Genomic DNA, 25,265 nt, shown 5'->3' on the forward strand with positions numbered 1-25,265 from the left:
CAAGTGAAAATTTGATGTTTAACAACATCAATCTATGATTAAGTAGGATGAATCAAAATCTTGACACTAACTTATTCATAAAAAGATACAAGTTCTGCTGCAGCATCAGACCAACAAATGCAATTCATATTCTTAAATGCTAAGAAAGTAGAGCCAGTGTAATATAAGAATGTATCTAATTTTCTTTACGACCAGGCCCTTGAATGCATGTGCTCATCTCGATTAATCTACAAGTATGAGAACTATTTTCAGAATCATGGACAAGCAAACATTAATTTAAGCCCTTAGATACAAAACAAGATTTGATAACATAAAGAAGACAGTGTGCACATGAAACTAGCTAAAGGATAAAGAAAAATAAAATATTAAAGCATATATATGTGACTAATAAAAGTTTTAAAATAAAATACTATATCAGATTTTCAGAATTATGATACATGAATGAGCAGTATGGAATTATCCAATAACTCCTTTGATTGCAATCCAACCATGTTATCATTATAATTTTTTACTCTGTATGTTGACACCTAGACAATAATAAACCACCAAACAAAATGTCGAGAAATCACCAGAAATAAAGATCCAAAAGATTAAACGATCACATACTGATAATCAGCGATCCAGTTGGAGAGAGGTAGGTCAGGGGCTCGAGGAGGTGACTGAGGGGCTCGAGATCTGACGGACTGGGGCTCGGAGAGGTGACCGAGGGGATGGGGGTCAGGGGCTCGAGGCTTGGGAAGGCAGTTGGTGGCTCGAAAAAGTCGGATCCGACGATGGGGGAAAGAGGAGATTGGTTGCAGTTGGGGGGAGGTGGGCTGGGGGCTCAAGGAGGTAGTCGGGGCTCGAAGAGGTGGGAGGTGGTCGAAGGGCTCGAGATCTGATGGACGGAGGCTTGGGGTGATCGCAGGGTCATGCCAGGGACGTTGGGGTTGGGGCTGGGCTGCAGGCTGGGGGCCACAAGGCAGGGGCCGTAAGGTCGGAGCAGGGGTTGCGGGGCTGATGGGTCGCTAGGGGTCGGGCCGGGGTAGGGTCCGCGAGGCCGGCTCAGGGTCGAGCCGACGTGGGGATGGGGCCGGCAGTATCAGAGCGGCCACAAGACGTCGGAGAGATGGGAGGAAAGGGGGGTTGGGGGGGTGAGGGCACCAGTGAAAGGAGGATGAGGGGCAAGAATGGGAGAGAATGAGCGAGCGAACGAAAAATTTTTCCCTCATGATGGTTTATATGATGGACTATTAGAGACGAAAAATATGTCGTCGCTAATACCGTCAGTAAAGATATTAACGACAGCAAATAACGATAGCATATTTGTTGTCGCTAAAATCTGTCGCTAATAATTATGACTCCATTCCTAAAAAATCATCTGAATATGGTATAATTTTAGAATTTAAAATCTATTTTCATCATTTATTATCTAAATAATTATCATTAAAATATCATCACAAAAAATTATCTCGATTCAATAGCCCTAGCTATGTCGATCAATAAAATTGGATTTCAATGATCACGAATGATCGCATGATAATATAATAGATAGAGACCATCGATAGATCTGAAAATTTATAATAATAATCTTGATGATATTTATAGTACACTATCAAAATTTTATTTGAATCAGACATCGTTGTTATAATCAATTTGGTATAGGATGATTTTGATCGTTAAATAAAAAATAAACGATCAAAAGACTAAACGGCGTCCAATTAGGATGATTTTTTAACTAAATGATCTTTACTACTATTTTAATTATTTATATGGTGATGATCATAAAATTCAAACCATGCATATATGAACCATCTATGTTAAGTAGATCTTACAAAAGTATAAGTATAATTACTTAAGTACTTTAAGAATGAGTATCAAGAGATATATAATTTTAGATTATTTATATATGTATAGTTTAAATTTTATGATCGTCATCGTATAAATGATCAAAATAGTAGTAAAGATCATTTATCTAAAAAATATATTATAATTGGATGTCGTTTGGTCTTTTGATCACTCGATTTTTATTTAATAGTCCAAATCATCCCATGCTAAATTGACTATGATAATGATATCTGATTGAAGTAAAATTTTGATAATGTGCTACAAATATCACCGAGATCATCATTGCAAATTTTTAAATCCATCGGTGATCTTTATCTATCAGATCATTATGCGGTCGTTCGTGATCGTCGAAATCAAATTTTAATGATTGACATATCTAGGGCCATCGGATCGAGGTAGTCTTTTATGATGATACTCTAACGATAATTATTTAGATAATAAATAGTGAAGATAGATTTTAAATTCTAAATTTATAATATATTTAGAAAAAAAAATTTTTTTGCAACGGACGTTCTATCACTAATAGTTCCATCCTTAATACTTATTAGCGATGGCATTTGCCATCTCTAATACTTTTCACACCATCACTAATAATTATAATAAATAAAAAAAATTTATTTTTTGCAATGGACATGCCGTAGTTAATAGTGCCGTCGCTAATATTTTTCCACCATCACTAATAATTTTAATAAATATTTTTTTTTGATGGCTAATAATATTAAAAAATATTTTTTATTAATGACGAGAAAATACATCGTTAATAATTAAGAATCCATCACTAATAATCTTTAAAAAAAAAATATTAGCGACGGTAAAATCACTGTAGCTAATTGCCATCAGTAAAAATATTTATTAGCGACGGCTGATCTGCCATTGGTAATACTCATTTTTCTTGTAGTGATCCTTCCAATCTCATTCATCCATCCTTTAATAATCCCAACCAAATATAGAGTAGGACTAGGGGTGGCAAAATATGACCTGATCCACCAACTTGATCCATGTTCGATCTACCATAAATAGGTTTGGATTGGACTAAACAGGTTTGGATTGTAAACAGGTCGACTCATTTAACCTATTTATTATTTGGGTTGGGTTCAGATTTCATATATCTAACATACTTAACCCGTTTAATCTGCATAAATTTTGGGTTGGTCATGAATTGGGTTATTTAAATGGATTAGGTAAGGGCTAGTGGGATCCTCTCATGTAGGTTCGCAGCATGTGCTTTTTCCCAATTTTTCAAGTAACCCCCCAACTCTATAGGCGTAATTGGACCGCATCAAATCCCACAGTTGATAACACACCACACTACCCCTTGTATTTTACGATTTTCACCAATACCTGAGCAGTCGAGCCCCAATTCCTTGTCCCCATTGTGCTAGGGTTTTGTTCTTGTCCCCTCGACCCTCCTTTTCCTTCTTCTTCACGTTGCCACTGTTTCGAAGATGATGTTGAGGCCATAGGGGCTTACCAAAGGCAACCGAGAGATCTCAGTGGAGTAGAGGGCAGGAGGCAGTCGAGGATATGGTCGGGTGGAGCTGGAGGCACGAAGAGCGCAAGTTGGGCCGATTGGCGAAGAGGTGGTCGAGAGCACGATCAAGCCTTCTATGGTGGAGTCGGAGGTGGAGGGGTGGTTGGGCGAAGGTTTAGTCGAGCCGAGAGTGCGGTGAGGGTAGAGCTGCAGATATCGGAGGGGTGGTCAGGCCGAGGAGGGCAAAGAGTGAGGACTGAGGGGTGGTCGAGCCAAAAGCACGACGATGATAAAGCTACAGAGATCGAAGATTGAGAGGTGAGAGCATATTTTTATTTTTTTTAACTTTTTAAATAAATCATAAATGGATCAATTTTTTTTAATTAAATTATAAACAGATCGTAAATAAGTCAGATCTGATAACCATCTATTAGATATGTCAAATTCGAATTTTAAAATTTAATTTATTTAATAAATAAATTAAATTTAAATTTTTTAATTTAATTCATATATGATCTGACTTATTTATATTCGATTCCACTCGATTGCGGCGCTAGTTTTGGTTTGCCGTGGAAGTGCTTGTTGTAAGCTTATTTTGGCTTTCCCAACAAAACAAAAAAACCATCAATCTGTCACGTGAAATGCACGTGAACAACATCACCCATGATTGATGGGACCCACATTACATCACATTCGGGTTCAACAGGGTTAGTTTTACGTCATTGATCTGATAAAACTGCCCAAAGACGAAACAGCTGATTGGTGCCAACAAGCGTTGATTCAGGGGCCCGCGTCTGATTGCATTTTAGCACCGCACGATCTAATATCTGCGGCTGAGATCTACCGGATGCGCCAGCGGCGTCCTATTTATTCCGTGTCCTACCCTTGCAATAAAAATAAGTCGAAAATTCCGAATTTATTATTTTTTTTTCTTTTTCTGCTTCTTAACCGTCACTCCGTCGTTTGTTCGCTCTCCCTCTCCACGCCATTTTTCCTTTTGCTTCTTACTCCCAAAATTCCACTCGATTTCAATCGGAAATCGGCCTCGTAAGATCTCTGTTCTTCTTTGCCGCTTCCCGATTTGAGTATCGTTAGGGCTTCAGTTTGTTCTATGTTCTATGGGCGCTTCTGGTTTTCTCTTTTTATTTTTTATCGGAAATCTTGAATTTCTTTTTATAATTATTCTCCGTGGACGCTGTTACTTTCCGAATTTCTATTATTGTTTTTGAATTTTTGTCGTTGATTGGAGAGATTGCAAGATTCGGATTAGGTTCGAGTTTGGATCGAGATGGTGTTGTGGGGGTTTGAAGTTTGGAAAATTTAAACTAGCAGTTTTGGTGAACTCATAGGATTTGGCTGTTTTCCGATTGAGTCAGTTGAAGAGAGCGGCATTTGGGTGCGAAAGGTGGCATTTTTATGGGATTAATAGGTGATTCAATGCGTCCCTTGGATTTTGGTGATCTTCTGGCGTGGAAGGCGTGATCATGAGGGATCCTCTGCGAATCTGTGGAGGATCCCGTTGCAGGAAGAAACGTAGGGATAGAGTTTTATTTCCTTGGTGGGTTTTTAGAGTAGTGGAACGTGCTTCACTCGGTCCTCTGTTTCCATGAAGTTTTGTGTTGAGCAGAAGCATCGGGACAGGAGATGAGTTGTTCGAGAGGACTCATTCTCTTGTTTTCCGGAAGAAACTAGAGGTACTGGAAGAATATCATCGGGCTTCTTGGAAGATTTCAACAATGTTTCCCCCCGGGACAAATCCTTCACAAGATGCAACTGGAGCCTCAGGTGGGGTGCTAATTCCAACACGGTTTGTATGGCCTTATGGGGGGAGAAGGGTCCTTCTCACTGGCTCTTTCACAAGGTCAGTTTCAATTGTTTCCTACCCATCCCTGTTGTGCTTAACGTGTTGTTTATTATGTTTCTACTTGTTTAGCGCGCGCGCACACACACATGCATATCTGTCTATATCTATCTATCTATCTATATCTATGTGTGTGTATGTATGTATACATTGAATTAAGATATACTGTCACTGCAGTGAGGTTTAATATCGAATGGTATACATAGATGCTGTAACTGTTCAATGTGAATGTAGCAATATATAGTGCTAAGAGAGGGAGGGCCATCGGTAAATAAATGGTGTAGGCCATTGATACAGTTAGTGGAAATTGGTGTGGTCATAATCTTGTAACTTTATACCAGACTATACATTATATAGGGGATATGTTCATGCATGTATGTATATGAATGCAAGTTAATGCATATGTGCATGTATGCATCTGCTTCTGACTAGCTAGATATCAAACCTGCTTTTTGTTCACAGTTCTTTTTTTTTTTTTTTTTCTCCAATAGAGAGGATACTTGTTTATAAAATTAATGTCATGTTTCCGTCATATCTTGACCTTCTCAGCTTTGGTATTGTGTATGTATATCTGCCACAATATAACTCTTTCATCTTTACTTCATACTGATCTGTCTTGAATTATCTGTCTTAGGTGGACTGACCATATACTGATGTCTCCTGTGGAAGGTTGTCCTTCTGTATTTCAAACTATGTGGAACTTGACCCCCGGCGTCCACCAGGTCAGCATGTGGTTCTTATTCTTGTGAATGCTAGGTTCATGATGCTTCATTTTTGTTAGCATCAATCTTGTTACTTTTAAATTTATGATATGTGCATGGTATCTTGATGCTCTTTCTAATTACATTATAGATTAAATATGTGTTGATTTTTAAGTTGATTCATTGGATGCATATGTCATAACATAGTTACTTTCCTCACATTCTCAATTGAAATATTTAAGATCTGAGATTTAGGATCAACACATCTTTGCACCGTATAAGGCTAAGGTATGAATTATTTTATGAATACACATCCATGCAAATATGCACCGCATGCGGATATTTATGCAGATATGTGATTGAAGATGCCCGAGTCTGGTGTTCAGCATCACATCACGTTAGTGTGTATCCACATGCATTCAAGGAAAAGTGTCTAATTATTAATGACTTTAGATGTGTTAATATTTCATCTGTTGCTTTTGGGCCTTTAGCTCATTTTCTTCATGCCCTCTTATATGTAGTATAAGTTCTGTGTTGATGGGGAATGGCGGCATGATGAGCAGCAACCTTTTGTGGTGGGAAATTATGGGACAGTAAACACGTTGCTTCTTGCATGGGAACTTGATCCAAGACCTGCAGTCTCAAGCCCTGAGGCACCTGACAGCAGAAGGAACATGGATGTGGACTATGAAACCTTCCAACGTGTGGTAGGATGACAAGCAGCTTTGTGATTATTCTCTTTAGATGGTGCAGATTTATGGTAATCATGTACAACGTACATAAGTACATAAAATGAACGTGCATATTATTGTCAACTTATATAAACATACTCATATGGGTGTAGATGAACACTTTTACATGCACATATGGATTTAAAGCATTGGTATACTTATTTTTTGAAAATACTTTTTCTTGTATTTTTGACAATCCAGTAGGCAAGGTTCTGAAAATTGGTATCGATGGCCATATCGATCATCGTCCGGTATTGCACCGACACATGGTATGGTAGGCGTGCCGACCAAACCAGCATGTCAATTTTTTATTGATTTTTTTCATTTTTTGGGGTGTCCAATAAAATTTTTATAGATTATTGAATGTTTTGAAGTTCAAATTGATATTTAGTGATATTAATTAATATTCATATGACTTCGATGCACCTTTAATTGTATGTGATTATAATCTGATTTTACAGTTATTTTTTTAAATTTATTTTTTTATAATATTTATTTTGAAAATATATTTTTAATATTAAAAATTATATACTTAACAAAAATTAATGATTTTAGTGTCATTGTGTAGATCATCCATAGATCTACGACATATATTAAAATCATGCCAAAAAAAGAAATTTTGACATGATTTCTCCTTGTTTTTTCATTTTTTACAAATTTTCAAAAAAAAGAAGAGAGAAAGAGAGGAAAGAGAGCTAGGAAGGAGAAACATACCTTTAGTCAGCTTTTTTTAAGAGTTTTTCTGTTGCTTTTAGTGCTAGGAAGTGAGAAAGAGAGAGAGATTGAGAAACTAGAGAAGAAGGCTTCCTCTCTGTATCTCAGCCATAAAAACAGTCCAACATGAGCCCAACCGGGCGGTTCGGCTCGAAATTGCTGTGTACCGTCCGATTCAAGCTCGAACCAAGTGGTTCATAATACTTTTTTAAAAATTTTCGGGTGCTGAAAATCAAGCTTGAATTGATCCTATTCGGCACCGGTACGGCTCGATGCCCGGTTCGAGCCGGTTTTCAAAACCAGGTACATGCTTAAAAACCTACTCCAATAATGCTGACATGCTTAAAGTTTTAAGCTATTTTAGCAAAAATTTGGTGGCATTTAGTTTGGGAATGAGGTGGGTAGAAGGTCTAGGACAAACTTTATGCTCACCAAACATCTTTTCAAAAAAAAAGGGTAGTAGTAAGGATGGTATTGCAGTCAAACTTGCTTATGCTAACTTTTCCAAGGGTAGAAGTTGTCATATTGCTTATTCTTAGCATAAAGCCCTTACTGATACCTACTTCTTTTGTTGTTTGAACAAAAAGCACTCTCAGGCCTCAGCCTTGAGCTGTTCTACAAACTATTGCAAAAAAGGGAAAAAATTGTGAAATAACTATTCCAAAAGGAACAATTATCATATTCCCTTTTTCGTTCCAAAATTAAACATAGAATTAATATTTAAAATTAAGCTTCAAAGGGCTCGCTCTATTCGACACCCAAGTGCAAGCATACAAAGAAAAAAAATGGAGACTGAAACTAGCAATGAGACTTCTAGTCATGTAGATGATACTTTTAGCCAAAAGTGATCCAGTTTGGATAAAACTAATTACAAGTAGCTGAAATTGCTAGAATTTGAGCAGTTTTGGTAGTCAAAATTTAAAACTTCGGATTGACTCTCTTAATTTTGTCATACGAAAAAATTCATTTAGTTCCCAGTAGTAGATGCTTTACTAGTTTACTCATATGTGAAACAATTATTCATTGATGTGCATTAGGCATTGGGAATGGTGTAAAATGTGCACATTCCAAAAGGTTTGAATTTCATTGACACCTAATTAGATGCTTCATGATTGAATGTTGTTCATACTCGTTGTCACCTTTAGATATGTGGTTGTATGTTTAAAGATGTTGAAATTTGTATTTCTCCGGTGAATATAAAAGGTTATGAATTTAGGCCATGGTCTATCTTAGTCTATATTGGCTTTCTTAGATTGGATTGGTGACAAACTGGGTCCTAGGATGCACCTAGGACTCGTGGCCTACTTACAAGGGGGCCAACCTCGTCGGTAAAGATTGGTACCAAGTGGGACATGACAAATACTACATTCTCTTGTTTGATACCCACCAAAATGTAGTCAAAAAGGCACTGGTTCCTTTTTAACTATTGTTGGTGTTTTAGTGAAGAAAGGAAGAAAGAGGAAGATCACAACAACCCTAATATATGATCTAAACAAATCCAAAACAAGGCTTAACAACCCTAAAGAAGGAAAAAGATGGGGTCTCGTGATGGTTTTAGGACACACCTTAGTGTATCGTGTCTCAACATGAACATTTCTTGCTACCACAGGGATTTGGTCTCCTCACTAATATCAGTCCTAGGTCTTCAATTCTTGTAGAAACTATTTCTCTCTTGACCCATAAGATGAGTGTAGCTGAAATGAGAGTATAGAGATGGATGCATGGTAATACAAGGAATTATAGAATAAAAAATAAAGCTATTCATAAAAAGATGGATATAGCACCGCTTAAGGATAAATTGATATCGGGCCCATGTCTTCAATTCATGTAGAAACTATATCTCTCTTGATGTGCAAGATGAGTGGACTCGAAATGAGAATGCAAAAATGGATGTATGGTAATACAAAAGGTTATAGAATAAAAAATGAGGCTATTCATAAAGAGATGGAGGTAGCACCAATTAAGGATAAATTGAGAGAAGGATGGCTTAGATGGTTGGACATGTACAACGCAGGCCGAGGGATGAACCAATATGGAGTGATTTGATACATTTGGAAGGAATGCAGAGGGGTAGAGGTAGTCGATTCATGTGGGATGAAGTCATAAGGAAGGACTTGATATCTTAACATCTTTCAGAACATCTACCTCTAAATTGCACGAAATGGAGGAAAAGGATTTATATAGGCGACCCCAACTATTTTGTGATTAAAGCTTAGTTGGATTGTTTGAGTTGAGCTTTTCTTTATTGTAATGTTAAAAATAAAAACTATTGAATAGTTTATCCTTCAAAAAACAATATTTCTTTCCTAATATGTGAGATCTTTTGGAAGGATAATGGCTTAGGAAAGGCAATGATGAGGCTTACAAAAAATGTTGCAGGTAATGTTCTTTTGGGGGAAAATTGGATAAATAAAGCTAGATATGTGGTGAAACTTGAATAGTCCATTGGTTTTTGGATAGTTAAGTTTGATGAGTTTGTGCTATGATGGGGTGGTATGGTTTAGGGAGTCATCTTAGATGCCTGGTATGTTTGAAAATTTTGATGCGGTTGTTGTATTTTATAGTTTACATTAGGCACACACTACTCACACTCCCAAAGGTCAACTTGAGCAATATATAAGTATTTAATCAAAACTAACTAACTTGTATTATAATAAGTTTATATTTAAATCTTGTAGATGATCTTGTATGTATATAAATATATATGTAGTGCAACATATATATGTATTTATATTTATATTTGTATAAGTCAAGTACTGGTCTCATTCCCAATGGGACCTAATTAAAAGGTGCTACTTCAATTCAAGTGCAAGTCCCCCACTGACTCCTATCTTGTCTTTGAGGAGAATGTCCCTAGTTGCACCTCAAGGTGCGTTTAGCTATCTAACTTTATATTTTGGATTTTCTCCCCCTAAAGATAGGCCAAGCATGAGTAGGAAAAATGGAAGTATGGGCTTTAAAGGGATTGTTGTTGCTTATATTTTATGAGAGATGCTCATTTATAAATTTGATCATGGTATCAGAGTTTGTCAAGAAGTAGTTGGTGGTATGACCATTGGAGGAATGCTACTGTCTTTTTGATTGCTCACTTGAGAACTATGATCTTTGGCTTTAAAACTGAATCATTGCTTGTATCTAAGAACCTCCCGGATTAATAGGAAGGAAGATTGATTTGAATAAATCAGATTTCTATTCTATGATCGATTGGTATAAATATCTACAATTTCGAATTGGACTAGTTTCTCTTGAATAAGTAGACTTGAGCATATTCTCAGGTGTGCTGGGCCAAGGTCTATTATCAAGACAAATTCACCCATCCAAGCCTAGCTAAGCCTAGTCTTTGGTCTAAAGATGCCAAACTTGGCTGAGTGTAGCCACGCTCGTCCCACCTTACCTAGGACAAGTCGGGCCAATTGGGCTTGGCCAGATGGATCTGACTTGATTTTTTTTTGGGGGGTGGGGGGTGGGGGGGAGCAGAAGTCATGATAGTGGGCTATGGCTAAGCTAGGTTATATCATATAAGTAATTTATAATATATAAAATATATAACTTATCATATATGAAAATAAAATATATTGTTATATAGTTGGAAATATATTTTTATACAGTCTGGTTGGGCTAGGCCATGCTATATGCTAAAATAGCAAACCCAAGTTTTGCCTGATTTCATACTGAGACTAAAATTATAAGACTATCTCTACCAGCTAGACCTAAAACCTCAGCTTGAGCATAGCCAAAATTGGGTTGGGTTGAGTCTGATTGTTTTTTTTTTTCCTTTTGGCATTGATCTATCAACAAGGGCTTGGGCAAACAAAATCTTACCAAATGGAGAGAGTTGAGGTAATAAAACCCTTTACTTTCATTATAAAACGAGTAAACATAAAAAATGGGTTCTTTTGAAAGAATCTTTCAACCATAAAAAGTAGAATTTGTGCTTGTGGTAATTATTGAGTTATTGTAGCTGAGAAAGAAGGCCCGGAGATTTGTGAACAATCCGGGTTGTAATTTGTTGATTCTAGGATATGAAGATATCAAATGTGATACATCAACCTTGCATGTCTTGCCCCGTGTGGTATTTGAAATATTTTCCTAGTATATTGTTAATCTTTGATAAATCCTTTATAGGAGTTTGAAGGCCTGGTATATTGCAATGTGTGGTTTGATCAACATATTCGTTTATGGTTGAGAAACTGTCTTCCAATCAGATTGAATAGGATTTCTTGGGCTCTGACATGTGTTTGGGAAAAGTAATGTGAAACTCAGAATCATGGATACACCCAGTACTACCAAATGAAAGCAATAGATCCATGGTCAATTTTATAATAGATAAATAAGAATTGATAGTTATGCCTTGTGAAAATAACCTTTTTCATTGCATTAGCCATTCCATGTGAACCCAAAGTGCATGTTTATGCCAAATAAGTTCATAACATGCTTAATATACATGCGGTATATTGAGTAACTTAAATATATTTAGTTGTGAATATGTAACAAAAAATAGGATTATTTCCCTTGGAAGAATATGAATGAACCTGAGATGGGTGCATGATAACCTTCCACTCATCCTCATATCTGTAATTTATTGACCTCCAAACAGAAAGACCAAGTGTGTCCTATGATTCCATTTGGCAGTGAATCAGATTTCCACATAGCTTCTCCCTCAAGGAGGTTGCCCAAACTCTAAAATAAATAAATACGCTTCAGTAAATATGTGTTGAATAGTGATTCAAACTAATGATTGTCATGTATGCATACTCTAAAATATGTATATAGTAAAAAGGATTTTACTTAAATAACTGAAAATACAGGTAAATGATTTTACATTGATAATGTGAAATTAATGTATGCTTAGGACAAAGGATGGAGTTGTTCACAATTTGATGGAGTCTATAAGGACTGTCTGTAATGACCATGGTTGTGTGTAAAATCCAATATGGCCAACTTGACTTTTTCAATCTCCAAGTTAACAATGTCCAAAAAGCAAAGGTGGCATTTTTGAAGTGTCTAGGTGAGTGCATAGAGGAAAAACATCCATAAAAGAACCATAAGTGCAAGAAGACTATAAGAGAGGGAAGAAAGAGTTGAAAGGGGAAGAGACAAAGGTGGAAATTATGCAGGATGCTTTGATTGTCCTGTCTTTTGGCCTTTTGTTGATGCCTATGAGAGCAATTGTTGTGCTCTTCTCAGCTACTCTCTATTTATCTCCTTACAGTTGTGAGTGCAAGAAACCAGAAGGTGAAATATTTAATATTTTTTTCCAGTTTTATGTTTTTAGATTTTAGATATTATTGGTGTTGAATCAGCAAAATTAGCTATTGGTGCCTTAGCATATTATTGGATTCATTGTCTTAATCTTTTCTCTGTTGCAAATTCTGTTATGCCAAATAGGCCACGTCATCAGGTGGTGCCCTGCAGGAGACAACTTCGAGGATATCGGAGTCTGATATAGAGGTCTCTCGCCATCGTATTTCTTCATTCTTGTCCACCCATAATGCCTATCAGTTGCTTCCAGAGTCAGGGAAGGTGTAATTAGTTTCCTTCCAATGAACAATTTCATGTTTTTGTACTGTACTATTGTTGACACTCTTCCATCTTCTTATTCAAAGTGCACATGTGATTTCAGGTCATTGCTTTTGATGTTAATTTGCCTGTAAAGCACGCATTTCATATACTCTATGAGCAGGTACCTCTAGTCTTAAAGGATGGAATTCCAGCTATTTTTATCTGGTGATCATTATATCTTATTGTTTTAATTTCTATCACCTGCAAGACTGTAGGATAGTAAGAACTGATGGAATGTTTGTACTCTTTGATACTTTCTCATTAATGAAAGTTGCCTTGACTCTTCATAGTCACTTTTTTATTGGGTGTGGGGCACTTTGATTTGCAAAATGCAATGATCTGATATCCACATGTTCCATGAACATATGTTTGATACTATTAGCACATAATTATCATAAAATAATTTAGAAATCCTACTTCATCACCAAGCTCTGAGGAAAAATAATGTGCATATATTGGTTGGTAGATCTTAGCACTAATTTATTGTCAAGTTGTTTTAGAAAGAAAATTTAACTCCAAACCACAGGTTGACACATGAGCTTGCAACATGATCTATAGGAAACTCTGAAGAGAAACTGATACAGAGCTTTGTTGGGATTTGTTGGGTACTCTCCGGGGCTGTCCGATCAATTAGTTACTTTAATTTATTGGTGGGCCCATGATTGCGGGTCACTTTACATCTTCGCAACACATTTACTGGACACATTGGCAAATCTGAATCCATTAGCATTAGATATGATTATTTCTTTGTATCTGTTTATATTGGGTATGTTTCATTGCTGATATCCTACTCTTATCCATATTCTTTCGCTAAATATAGATCTATATATTGATATTCAAATTTTATGTTTTACCTGTATCCATTCCATCTGACAGCAAAGTATAAGTACATATACGAATATGCATTATCCAATCTATATCCACTGTTTTTTCATATAAAGTTAACAAGATATAATAACCCGGTACAGTGGCTGCAGTTGATTATTGCTTGGTAAAGATCTATTAGAAGAGATTTATTTTGAAGTTTGAACATTAAGGGGAGAAACCTTGTTCATGGAGAGGCGGTAAACCAGTTAATATGTGTGCTTGTGTTTAATTATCTTGTCCCAGCTGCTTCTTAGGTCGCTAGGTTGAACTTAATAGCAATTTACGCATTGCCACTTGTGGGTGCCTAGTTGCTCATCTAAAACAACAGGAAGTATGCCGCCGGATTGGAACGTTTTGGCAGAGGACTCTATGAGTTAATTTTAACACAGTAGGATATAGCTTTTATAACAGCTATATCTAATATTGCATTCATCCTTTTTGGTTTCTTTTTTTCCAAATCCCTAGGCCCTAGAAGGTTTACAATCTGCCATTTGGAGTCCTTTATTGGCTAGCATCATCTGTCTGATGGTGCATTGCCTATCATTGGTTTCCTCTTCTGTTCTAGACTTCTAGGCTGGCTTATCTTAGCTTTCTGATTCTTACTGTCTCATCTCTTGAATTCCATGCATCTTCTTCTATCAGCCCACCTGAATCCCATAAAAATAATCTCTATTAAATCCTTATTCTAAATGTTCTAAATTGTCTAGCGTTGGTTTAAAATTGCCTCCATATCTGTGAATATGTGCAAATTAAATGCTTGTAAAGGAGTCTTCAAGTTTAGCTGAAAGATATTTTAAACTTGGCATATAAATCAAGTGGCTCTCTTAAATAGAAATTTTTCTAGTCTTCTCTTGTTTTTTGATCTCCCTAAATGCCTTTCTCAAGATGATTTTTATGTATGGATGTTTATGAAGCACATTATGTCTTTAGATCAGGACAAGTTCTTCCACTGTTGAAAAACTATAAGTTTGATGTATTGTTCCTTTTCATATTGATCAAAGCTTTGTCAAGTAGTCATCTATGCTCGCTGTCTAAAATCAACTTGCTTACAGGGAATTCCTGTGGCTCCTTTATGGAACTCATACCGGGGGCAATTTGTTGGAGTGCTGAGTGCATTGGACTTTATATTAATTCTGAAACAGGTGCATATGGAACATTGTTTCTCACAGGTTTTAATCTTAGCCAAGACAATATTATTCTTTATTCCAGGAAAATTGCTAGTTGTAGTTGTTGCTTTAGTTATTCTCTGTTAACTATGAATTATGACTGGCTTGGTTTTCATAAATTAATTAATGCTTTCTTTGTAGAGCTGTTCTGAATCATACAATGTGCTCAATTAGAAAGGATTCCTGTGAACTTGTTTGCAAGATAATGTGCCCATTCCTTGTTGCCTGAATGATAGGGCTTCCTAATGTTTTCCTTCTCCATCACTCTAAAATTGCTGGAATGATTTTACTGCATTGACGCATAAATATATAATATGCAGCATAACCCTTCAATTGCATCGTTCAAGTAAATTAATGTGGAAGGTAATACAGCTAGTATTTGTCATTTCCAAAGAATTAATAAATAAAAGGTTAACTAAGCTTGTTTCAAGTAACAAGGGTCAAGTTGACTTTATTAGCTGCATCAAGCCCCATCAGATTAGACCGTGATCTTAAGCTTCATTTTACGTGATATAAGTTCGTCCCCTTTCTTGATAAGATTAGTTGAACTCTTTTTATGTAGACTGGTTTGATTGTGTGGAATGATTCTGTTCATGTGAAATAATTAGTTGTTGATTGATTCTGTTATTATAGAACTTGAACAAACACTGTTCATGGCTGCCCGAAGTCATGTTCAGCTCTTTTAACTTGAACCATAGAGCTTATCTGCAGGAAAAGAAAAAAAACTGGTGCATTACTGTCAAGAAAATAATAAAAGGATGCCAGGATCTGTTGATTTATTTACAAACCAATTGCATATATTAGTAGAGATGTGGTATTCTTAGCATTGGCATCAATATGACCATTCTTGATTCTTAATTCATGTGCTCCTGTTTTCACTTTCCACCCCATGTATTTGATTTGTATCAAGGTTTTGCTATGATACTTCTTTATTAAGTTTTAGTTGGTATAACTTTTAATCCTGGTCATTGGTTTGGTAAAGGGTAAAATGGGAAAACACTCAATCGATTGCTCCCATGTTCCAAACATTCTATACGATGCTATGCTGTCTCAATACCATTATGGACCAGTCTTTCTTCCCACCAGGCATCCCTCTTGCCCTTCCTTGCTTGCCAATCCCATTGCCCTTCCCTGCCAATCTCAGAACTATTCCACCTCTGCTCACCAATGACTCCTTCCCCCAACTAACTTCAGGGACAAAAAATGGCGGACCAATCTAGAAACCATATTGATGAATTGGATGCAGCATGGAGGGGGTGAGATCATTGAGGATGAGAGGATAACTGTCAGCCAATGGAAACAGGTGGTGACTGAGAGACCTTGTGTAGAGGAAGTGGCAGTCCAACGAAGTGTGGAAATGATAGGTGGTTATGGGAGGAGAGGTATTGTCATTGGAGCAAGCATCATCGGGGAGCCGGCAGGTTAAATGGGGCACAGAAGATGAGTACCACGATGTTGCAGCTTAGGGGCCATGGGATGGACTAGAAGCGATGGAGGAATTACTTGGCAGAAGATCGATGGAGTAGTGGAGGGGTTTGAGGACATGAATGAGGTGCCCTTTATAAAGTAGTAAACTGCCCTCCGAGTTGAATTGAATAACCAAAATGCTTACATCTTTCACATGTACTTATACAGTTGGCCAGACACCACCTGCTAAAATTTAAAGATATGAAACCACTTATCTACAGATTGACCGTTCGAATGAATTTACCTATATAGCTGTATGGATGAGAAGCGAGCATTGTAGTAAATCCCTTTTATCAATTGAATGACCAAAATGCTTACTTCTTTCACCTGTACTTGTATAGCTGGCCAGACATCACCTGCTAAAATTTAAAGATATGAAACCACTTATCTAAAGATGGACTGTTTGAATGAATTCACATATATAGGTGTATGGACGATAAAGGAGCATTGTAATAAATCCCTTTTATCAATTAGCAATTCATGCTGGATTATCCAAGAAACCACATATTCTTCGTGAGATTCTTTTGTATGTGATATGGGATTTGTGACTTTGACATTTTAATTCTATATAGAGCAACAATAAGGTCTACAATGTTCCAACTTTTATGGCACAGAAAGTGGGACAATAAAGAGGGTTCAAGAAAGCAAGTGCAGCAAAAGTGAAAATGTCGTGATGAATGTGTGGTAAAACTAGAAGGGAGATTGAGAAACGAGGATATTAGAGGAGCTGTTGTAAATGCAAAAACTAAGGGAAAATTGATGAGAAATTACTTGAGATGGTATGGGCAAGTTCAACAAAGACATAAGGTGGCTCCAATAAGAAGAGATACTTTAATTTCTATTGAAGGATGTAGGAGGAAAGACTTGAGGTGACATGGATCAAGGTGTGAGAAAGATATGCAAAAGCTTGGAATCACATCTGAGGTGGCTCTGGATAGGAACTATCGGTGAATGAGGATATATGAAGTTGATACTATATGCTTGGGAGTTGGGATAAGGCTGGATGATTATGGTTATAGTTATTAATGTTGCAGTTCTATCTGCTATTATTCTTGAATTGGTAGCACATGCAGTTACATGCTCGTAATCCCTCTTTGTAATTACTTTAAGAGTACCCTTGGTTAGAACTTATCAGGAGCAGTATTAGTTCATTAGCTGATGGTTTGTGGAACAATTTGAGTCTTCATGCAGTTCTTAGGTTACCATGCATCCTACTTTCATTTGCATACCTATAAAGAACAGGCTTGATAACCATTCAAGATGCTGGCACTTTTAATATGTCATCCAAAAATTCTGAGTCAAAATCTTGTGAATTTAAGAGTATATCCTTAGGCAAAACGATGGAATTGATTTTCTCCTTTTCTGTGTATTTTGGTTCGCTCGTCCCATGGGTGGTCGTTAGTTAATATCCACTAATTTCTCGTTTTTGTCTTTATCAATTCTACTGCATACATTCAAGTTTCTATCTGAACATTGCACAATTTTTTTTTAAGCTGCACTCCAGTGAGAGTATCTTTGATTAGGGGTGATTTTGAGCTGAATGTCAGCAAGCCTGGTCCAGCTCAAGCTTTGCATTGTATTGATGGTTGTTGAGCTTTGTCAGTTTATTGCTGTTTTGACTTGAATTCTAATCTCAAGCTTGCACTGATCAATATCATGCTCATAAATGAGCTGCTAACAATGGCACATCAAATGCTCCAACTTAAGTTACGTGATTGATATTAGGTGTGGAAGCAGATTTGGGTACTAGAGTGGAGATATCGAGCGGTCAAAATAGTTGAAAGTTAGCAGCACCTCGGAAGCACGTGCTAGAGTGAGATTTGAAGGGATCAGAAAACAGGTGCAGAACCGTAAGTAGAAAATTTTGGGAGCAAAGACTTCACAATTCTCTTTGCAGTCCCATGCCCTTTGTAGATATTTGGAGCAAGATGTCACCTAGTAGACCAATAGACCCGAAACACATCAATTCCAAGGTATTCCCCTTGCGTTTCTTATTGAGAATTGGTTGTGACTGTTTGACCTAAAGAGGTTGTAACTGTTATTATGGAGAACTAGAATGGGAGCACACCAGGCTGAAAATCTGGTGATGGTGGGACTCAACCTGGGTCAGTGGTACCAACCAGAATGGCTTTACCAGTTGCAGTAGTTTGCACCTCAGTGCTTGAATATTCCTTAATCATAAAGAAATAGACAAGCAGACAGTTGAAATATTTATGGTCCAATATGATGCTAATATGAAATATACAAAAGTATACATTGGTATGGTGGCCATTGCTTAAGCTCACCTCAAAACTTTTTCGAGCTTAGACCCTTGGCTCCATCTTAGCTTGATTACTAGTGTTAGTGATCTTTTGCTGAGTCAAATGCAAGTTGTTCACAAATGACTTATCAATTGAAAAAACCTACCTTTGTTGAGGTACCATATTAAACAAACATTGTAGCTATCTCAGAACAATATGCTATGGCTGCATCATTTTTTGCTTCAAATTGTTTCTTAATTCTCTTTCTATTACCCAATAACTTATCCACAAATCTAGGCTTTTTTCTCATAGAATGGGAAAATTAAATTAACTTGGTTGAAATAAATTCATATGAAAAAAAAATTGTTAAATCATTTTCCTGATCTTGTTAAAAATTGTTTATTTAACTTAACCATGTAGTTATACTTAAATTGAAAATATGCAAAACTTTATATGTAAATGTTTATTTTCTTTTGCAGATTCCTAAAGGTATTGTAATAATTTTGGTCTGCATGTGATATTTATAAATCTATTTTGTAATTAGCAGTAATAACTTCTCAAGATTTAATCTTTTGATGTTGGGCACCATTTTGGCAATACAGTAATACTGAAATTATTTTGTCAAAAATAATCTATCATCGATAAGGGTTTATTTTAATGATTGTTATGATACAAACTTAAGTACTAAGAAATGATTGTAGAATGAAAAAATTGGTCTTCTAAGTTTCTAACAACTTTTTTATTTTCTTAGTCTAGTTTTGCATTGTGGCAGCCTTCAACCTGGTCATGTTATGCTCATTCCTGTTTGGACATGCATGCTTCCATTATTTCAGTTGTCTTTTGTTCTGATGTGTGCTGCACATCTAGTGTGATCTATAACAATCTTGCTGCATTAGTTGGTAGTGATTGGATTTGCATAGTTCTGTGAATGTTCTTTTCTTCCTTTTTGGTTTCATTTTCTTCTCTCTCTTCCTTTTCTTTTCATTATCCTGTAATATTTTTCACAGATCTTTCTAATATGTGTTCTTAAATATCTTACTGTTGTAACGTTTTGCAGCTTGGTAATCATGGCTCAAATCTAACAGAGGAGGAGCTCGAAACTCACACAATATCTGCTTGGAAGGAGGCAAAACAACAACTCAGTAGGCAAATGGATCCATGTGGAAGAACATTTCAGAGGCGGCTAATCTATGTAAGTTCCCATGAGATTCCTTTCTATTGCTTTTAAAAGTTGGTTTGGTGTGGTTGCAATTCAGTGGCATACATAATGCCTCTTAAATATATCTCTTTTTTGGAAAAGAAATTACATCTACCATGCCTCTTTGCCATTTTTCATCCATCTTTTGTAAATGCCATCTTGAGATCTATATATTGAATGTACTTGGTATCTGCAGGCTGGCCCCTCTGATTCACTGAAAGATGTTGCTTTGAAGATTTTGCAAAATGAGGTTTCGACTGTTCCAATCATTCATTCATCATCATTGGATGGGTCGTTTCCTCAGCTGCTGCATATCGCATCCCTTTCAGGAATACTCAAATGTAAGCTCTATATTGTCTCCCTTGTCGATGATCATTTGCACCTATAGTTGGAATTTCTTTTGGTGTTGCTTATATACAAGCTTCATTTAGTCCATATCATTGATGTAATCAGAAGTGCTGGTATCTTAATTTTCAGGTATTTGCAGGTACTTTAGGCATTGTTCTGGTTCTTTACCCATTTTGCAACAACCTATATGTACTATTCCTTTTGGCACATGGGTCCCAAAAATTGGGGAATCAAATGGGAGACTGTTGGCAATGCTGAGACCCAATGCGACACTTGGTGCTGCCCTATCTCTGTTAGTGCAAGGTGGAACTCTCTTTAATTCTTGATAATCAAATGAATTAAATAGTGATTGTAATTAGATCTTGACAAACACATTGTAGTTACTATTTGCTTTATCATGGGCTTTGGTACTTAGTATAAGTGTTTTATGTATGCGTGGTCATTGCTTTCGTTGGGCTGAAAGCAAAAGTTGAAATATTATTTCATGCTGTGCATTTGTGCAAATAAGTGCATATCAAGCATTCTATCATTTGTATTCTTTGTTTCTTCTCTTCTCTTAGTTTTTCTAACATCTTGTCTGCTATATTTTGGGTTGTTAACACATTGTGTGCAGATTATTGTTGGCAAAAACAAGATAAGAGCCAAGCTGATTTTGCATTCCTAGGTTAAGAACCTCTCAAAATTATTGCAAATAGCTAGAAATGTGACTCTCAAGTCTCAACTCTGGTCTTGGCTTAGTTACTGGAAGCATGTTGGGTGCTGGTACGTGGAAGCGGTCTCTAAAACAAAACAGTAAGAAAATGCTTAGAAAGTGGGAGTGAGGATGAGTTTCCAAGGAGATTTGGAAGCAGGTGTAATATCCTAACCAGGAAAATTCCTGCTATTAGGGTCCTTGGACATTATTTTTTTTTGCTTTTAGAAAATTTCAATTTTACAGGCTTGCCTAGCTGCTAGGAATGTCAGAACTTGTAAATGTGAGGATGACCTGTAATTCTTTGGGAGATCTCACCAAACTAGCCTAACTAGAACCTAATGACAGTTATAGAAGAGCCAAACATGACTCATTATTTATACTAAAAATGACTAATTAAATTTTTGTGGATGAAATTTTTAATAGGTTTGTTATATGGATGCATCTTTTTGAGTTTCTTAGCAGATCAACTAGATGTTTTGAGAGGTATGCTTTGGCTGTTATAAACCATCTCATACATCACTTGAAAGCAAATACAAATTCCTTACAAACAGTCTTTATGCAATCTCTAGTATTATTTTTTAAGTGCTAAAGGATACTTATTTTTTGTTTTTGTTGTTTCCAAATAGATGATCATCTCTATTTCTGTGCATATTTCATGTTTTTATTCTCCCCGCCAAATATCTTGGACTTATGCTACTGTATTTATTGGTTTCACAGCTGGAGTTAGTTCAATACCAATAGTTGATGACAATGACTCTTTGCTGGATACATATTCTAGAAGGTACCCTATACTTCAATTTAGTGTGAGGATGTAATGTTGTCGTTCCCTTTCTGTTTTTAATGCAAAAGCTTTGGTGATTTTATGCCCAGTGATGTTACAGCTTTGGCTAAAGATAGAGCTTATGCAAAGATTCACCTTGATGAAATGCAAATTCACCAGGTATATGCCGATGCTTCTTTTTGTTGAACCTTGGGGAAAAATGCATTTGAATTAATTATTCTGACTTATTATCCGCCAATTGGATATTTTTTTAATGCATTTTAAAATATATTTTTCTTTACCAAACTATCAATGTTAAGATTCTGTAGCCTAAAGATATTTTGTAATAGTGTGAATGTCACTATTACAAGATTCAGTTGTTGGACCAAGGTTCGTAGTATTGGAATCAGTACTCATATTGGTAGGCCAGCAGTACGGTATCGTGCTATGCCATTTTGGCATGAATCGATAAGGGTGGGAGAGGGAGAAGGAGAGACAGGAAGAGAGGGAGGGAGAAGGAGAGTGTGGGAGAGCGCAGTGAAGAGAGAGAGAGAAAGGTGGAGGGAGGGGGTGAGGGAAAAGGAAAAAGAGGAATGTAGAGAGAGAAGGGAGGGAGAGAAAGGGAGGGGACGGTGCAGAGAGAGAAAGGCCGAGGGAGGGGGGACAGAGAGAGAGAGGGCTTTTGACTTCACTTTAAAAAAACTTCAAAAAAGTAAAGTTAGTAGAACCTGCTGACTTCTCTTAAAAAAATTTCAAAAATAAATAAATAAATAAATAAAGTGGTTGAAGCCTTTGTTTCCTTTGAAACAAGGGCTCCGCCTCTCTTTTGGCACCATGGAGGATAGAGGTCTTTGGAAGCCCTCTCTCCCTCCTCCTACCTCTCGTGCTCTTTGACACCCTCTCCTTCTCTCCCTCCCTCTCCCTCTCCCTTCCAACCTCTCTCCCTCTGTTCTCCCCATCCCCCTCCCTCATTGGTTTTTCAATCTAAAGGCTGGAACTGTCCTGGTCGACCTTCGGTACAGCTGGTACGTTTTGGATCGGATGGTGCGGGATATAACCACCGATCTTGTGTGGGACACCCACTTTCAATAGCTCAAAGTGGATTCAATGAAGTATGTGATATTTTTGTACTATTGCGATCAGGATTGAATGTCCAAAATTATCATGTATTGGAATAGTGAAAAATTTTAATACAAGAAGAATCAAATTATGTACCCTTTTATAGTTTTAAAGGGTTATTGCTATGACAATGAGTGAGGAGCTCTAATGGTGTCCTGTGGAAGTATATGGGCCTTAGGGTTCTTTAGGCATTTCTTTGTATTTGTTAGATATTTGTTGTAAATTTCATCTAAAGAATGGGTCAATCAAGTGACTTTTTTGAATTATTAGCCATCCATGTTATTTCTTAAGACAAAATTGAGGTCTGCCCCTAACTTGACTATTATTTTACATTTGGCCTCTATTGATAAAAAGTTTTATTCCAATTTTTATTTAATTTATGGCATATGAGTCATTGTATAAAGAGTGTGCTCAAGGTTAGCCGAACCAAGTGGTTCGGACCCTACTGAACCGGACTAGTTAGGAATTGTAATGGTTCATGTGGTCCGGAAGGTTTGGTCTTTAATAAAATTTCAAGGCCTCCCTAGTCCCCTCTTCCAATCTCGCTCGATTTACCTCCTGTCTCTCTCTCTCTCTATCCTTCCCTCTCTCTCTTCCCCTCCCTCCCTTTCTCTCTTGATCAAACCATGCGAGGTGATAGCAATGGGAGATTGTGTGATGGTGATGGTGAACAAGCATGGTCAAATGGGTAGGACTCTCGATCAATCTCTCTCTCCCTCCCTTCTCTCCCCCTCTATCTTTCTCCCCTTCTCTCTGATGCTCCCCGGTTAAGTTTAGGGTTAGGTTTTTCTCTTCCTTCCCTCTCCCTCTTCCTCTCTTCTCCTCCTTTGTTGAGGCCAACGCTGGCTGCCTTTGCCTTTCTCTTTCTTTTTCTGTCACTCTCTCTCCCCTTCTCCCTCTCCTTTTCCTCTTTGTCCTCTCCCTCCCCCCTCTCACCTCCTCTTCTTGTTTTGGTATGCTCTGGCACAACACGATAAAGACCCATATCGTACCATACTAGCAATCATACCGTACCGCACTAGTAGCCGATCGGTATGGGTCATAGTATTGGTTTTTGGCAAGCCTTTTATGGAAATAGGCCTAACTGATCAAAATAATAAGGACGATGACATCCAGACAAACGACCGGTTGTTCAGTTCTTTTTTTAAGATGGCCAATCAACTTGCCAAATGTTATATAAAAGTTTGTCATTTGACTTTTAACTAGTCATTTCAATACTAAAATGAGCCATTTAGTAACCTTTGAGTTTAAGAAGTCTTATTTTGTCTAAATGATTCAAGGTCCAAGCTATATTAGGTTATTTAAGTTTTAGTTTGATTAGGATTTCGTTAGGTTCATTTTCTGGTCTCCATGCTTTTTAAACCTTAGCATTGAAGTTCATTATTTGGTACTAGATTCCATACCGGTACTATATTGGTAAGTGTTGGTACACTAGATATAGGAGTCGGTTCGGTGTATTGATACTCGTCTTGAGTATTAGTTCCGTACTAGTACGGTATAATATCCCTGGTACATTGCGAACCTTGCTTATCACACACCCTCTTATATTGAGTTGCTTTATCTTATTGTCTGCATTTCTCAATTTTTGCACAAACAAATGCTGAAAACTCACCCTAATAACAAAATAAAATAACTAAACCACCAGTGAGAACTTTCTTTTTATCTTCTGAATCTATAAGGGCATGTGCTCAACCATGCCTTAAATGAATGAAAATTTGAATTGTCCCTTCTGTGTGTGTGTGTGTTTGTGTGTGCGTGTGTGATAAATTCAGGCACTGCAACTTGGACAAGATGCAAGCGCTCCATATGGATTCTTCAATGGGCAGCGATGCCAGATGTGTCTTCATTCTGATACTCTGCAGAAAGTGATGGAGCGGTTGGCAAATCCTGGTAACATCTTGTCTTTAGAAAGTTCAGGTTTCTCAATTGTAATATCATTCTTGCTGTGCTCCTTGATTTTAGGGGTCCGGCGTGTTATCATCGTGGAAGCTGGAAGCAAGCGTGTAGAAGGCATTATTTCGCTGAGTGATGTATTCAGATTCTTGCTTGGTTAACCTCGAGCATCAAGTAACTTTTGATTGTACTGTCTTGTGCTCTCATCATTGGCCTACCGGGCAAATGGTAATATTTGTCTTCATTTTATTCCTCTTGGCCTCATTGGTTTAGAGCCTGGTGTCTGTTGAGAAGGCCACGAGAGGTCTGTAAATGAGGAATTTTCTTTTACCCCAATTTTTCATAATTCTTATTTCTATATATATATATATATATATATATATATATATATATATATATATGTTTTTGCTGGCCTGGATGATTAAATTAGACCCTATCCTGAATTCTGCATGCTGCCAATGAAAAGGGACCTAGAAAAAAAGGGGTAGATTAGAAAGTGGGAGATGAGGCTGAATTTGATGTCATCCAAATGCTAATTGTCTGTTGAATTAGATTATTTTGATTGACGTATGTGAGATTTTGACGAACTGCAATTACCATCTTCGCTGAAAGTACTGAAAACTCCTAAAGCTATGCTGGGCTTTGT

At 37.0% G+C, this 25,265-nt stretch overlaps 1 protein-coding gene across 5 annotated transcripts; it reads left to right on the forward strand.

Moving 5' to 3' along the window:
- The first annotated feature begins 4,239 nt into the window (after nt 1-4,239).
- Nucleotides 4,240-24,965, forward strand: LOC105045247 (sucrose nonfermenting 4-like protein). 5 transcript variants are annotated; one of them, XM_010923463.4, is made up of 13 exons: nt 4,242-5,159; nt 5,794-5,881; nt 6,382-6,567; nt 12,694-12,756; nt 12,929-12,988; nt 14,787-14,903; nt 19,665-19,799; nt 20,002-20,146; nt 20,283-20,456; nt 21,565-21,628; nt 21,718-21,787; nt 24,499-24,616; nt 24,689-24,965. In XM_010923463.4, the coding sequence occupies exons 1-13, from the start codon at nt 5,035-5,037 to the stop codon at nt 24,778-24,780; spliced, it is 1,437 nt and encodes a 478-aa protein (XP_010921765.2). In that variant the 5' UTR covers nt 4,242-5,034; the 3' UTR covers nt 24,781-24,965. The 5 variants fall into 5 exon arrangements, with proteins under 5 accessions (XP_073113919.1, XP_073113918.1, XP_010921765.2 ...); XM_010923460.4 differs by having other exon boundaries at nt 4,243-5,159; nt 12,694-12,828; XM_010923461.4 differs by having other exon boundaries at nt 4,244-5,159; nt 12,694-12,828; nt 14,787-14,876.
- Nucleotides 24,966-25,265: the final 300 nt, after the last annotated feature.

Source organism: Elaeis guineensis, chromosome 5 (genome assembly GCF_000442705.2).
Source record: "Elaeis guineensis isolate ETL-2024a chromosome 5, EG11, whole genome shotgun sequence".
In the NCBI taxonomy this organism is placed as follows: Eukaryota; Viridiplantae; Streptophyta; class Magnoliopsida; order Arecales; family Arecaceae; genus Elaeis; species Elaeis guineensis.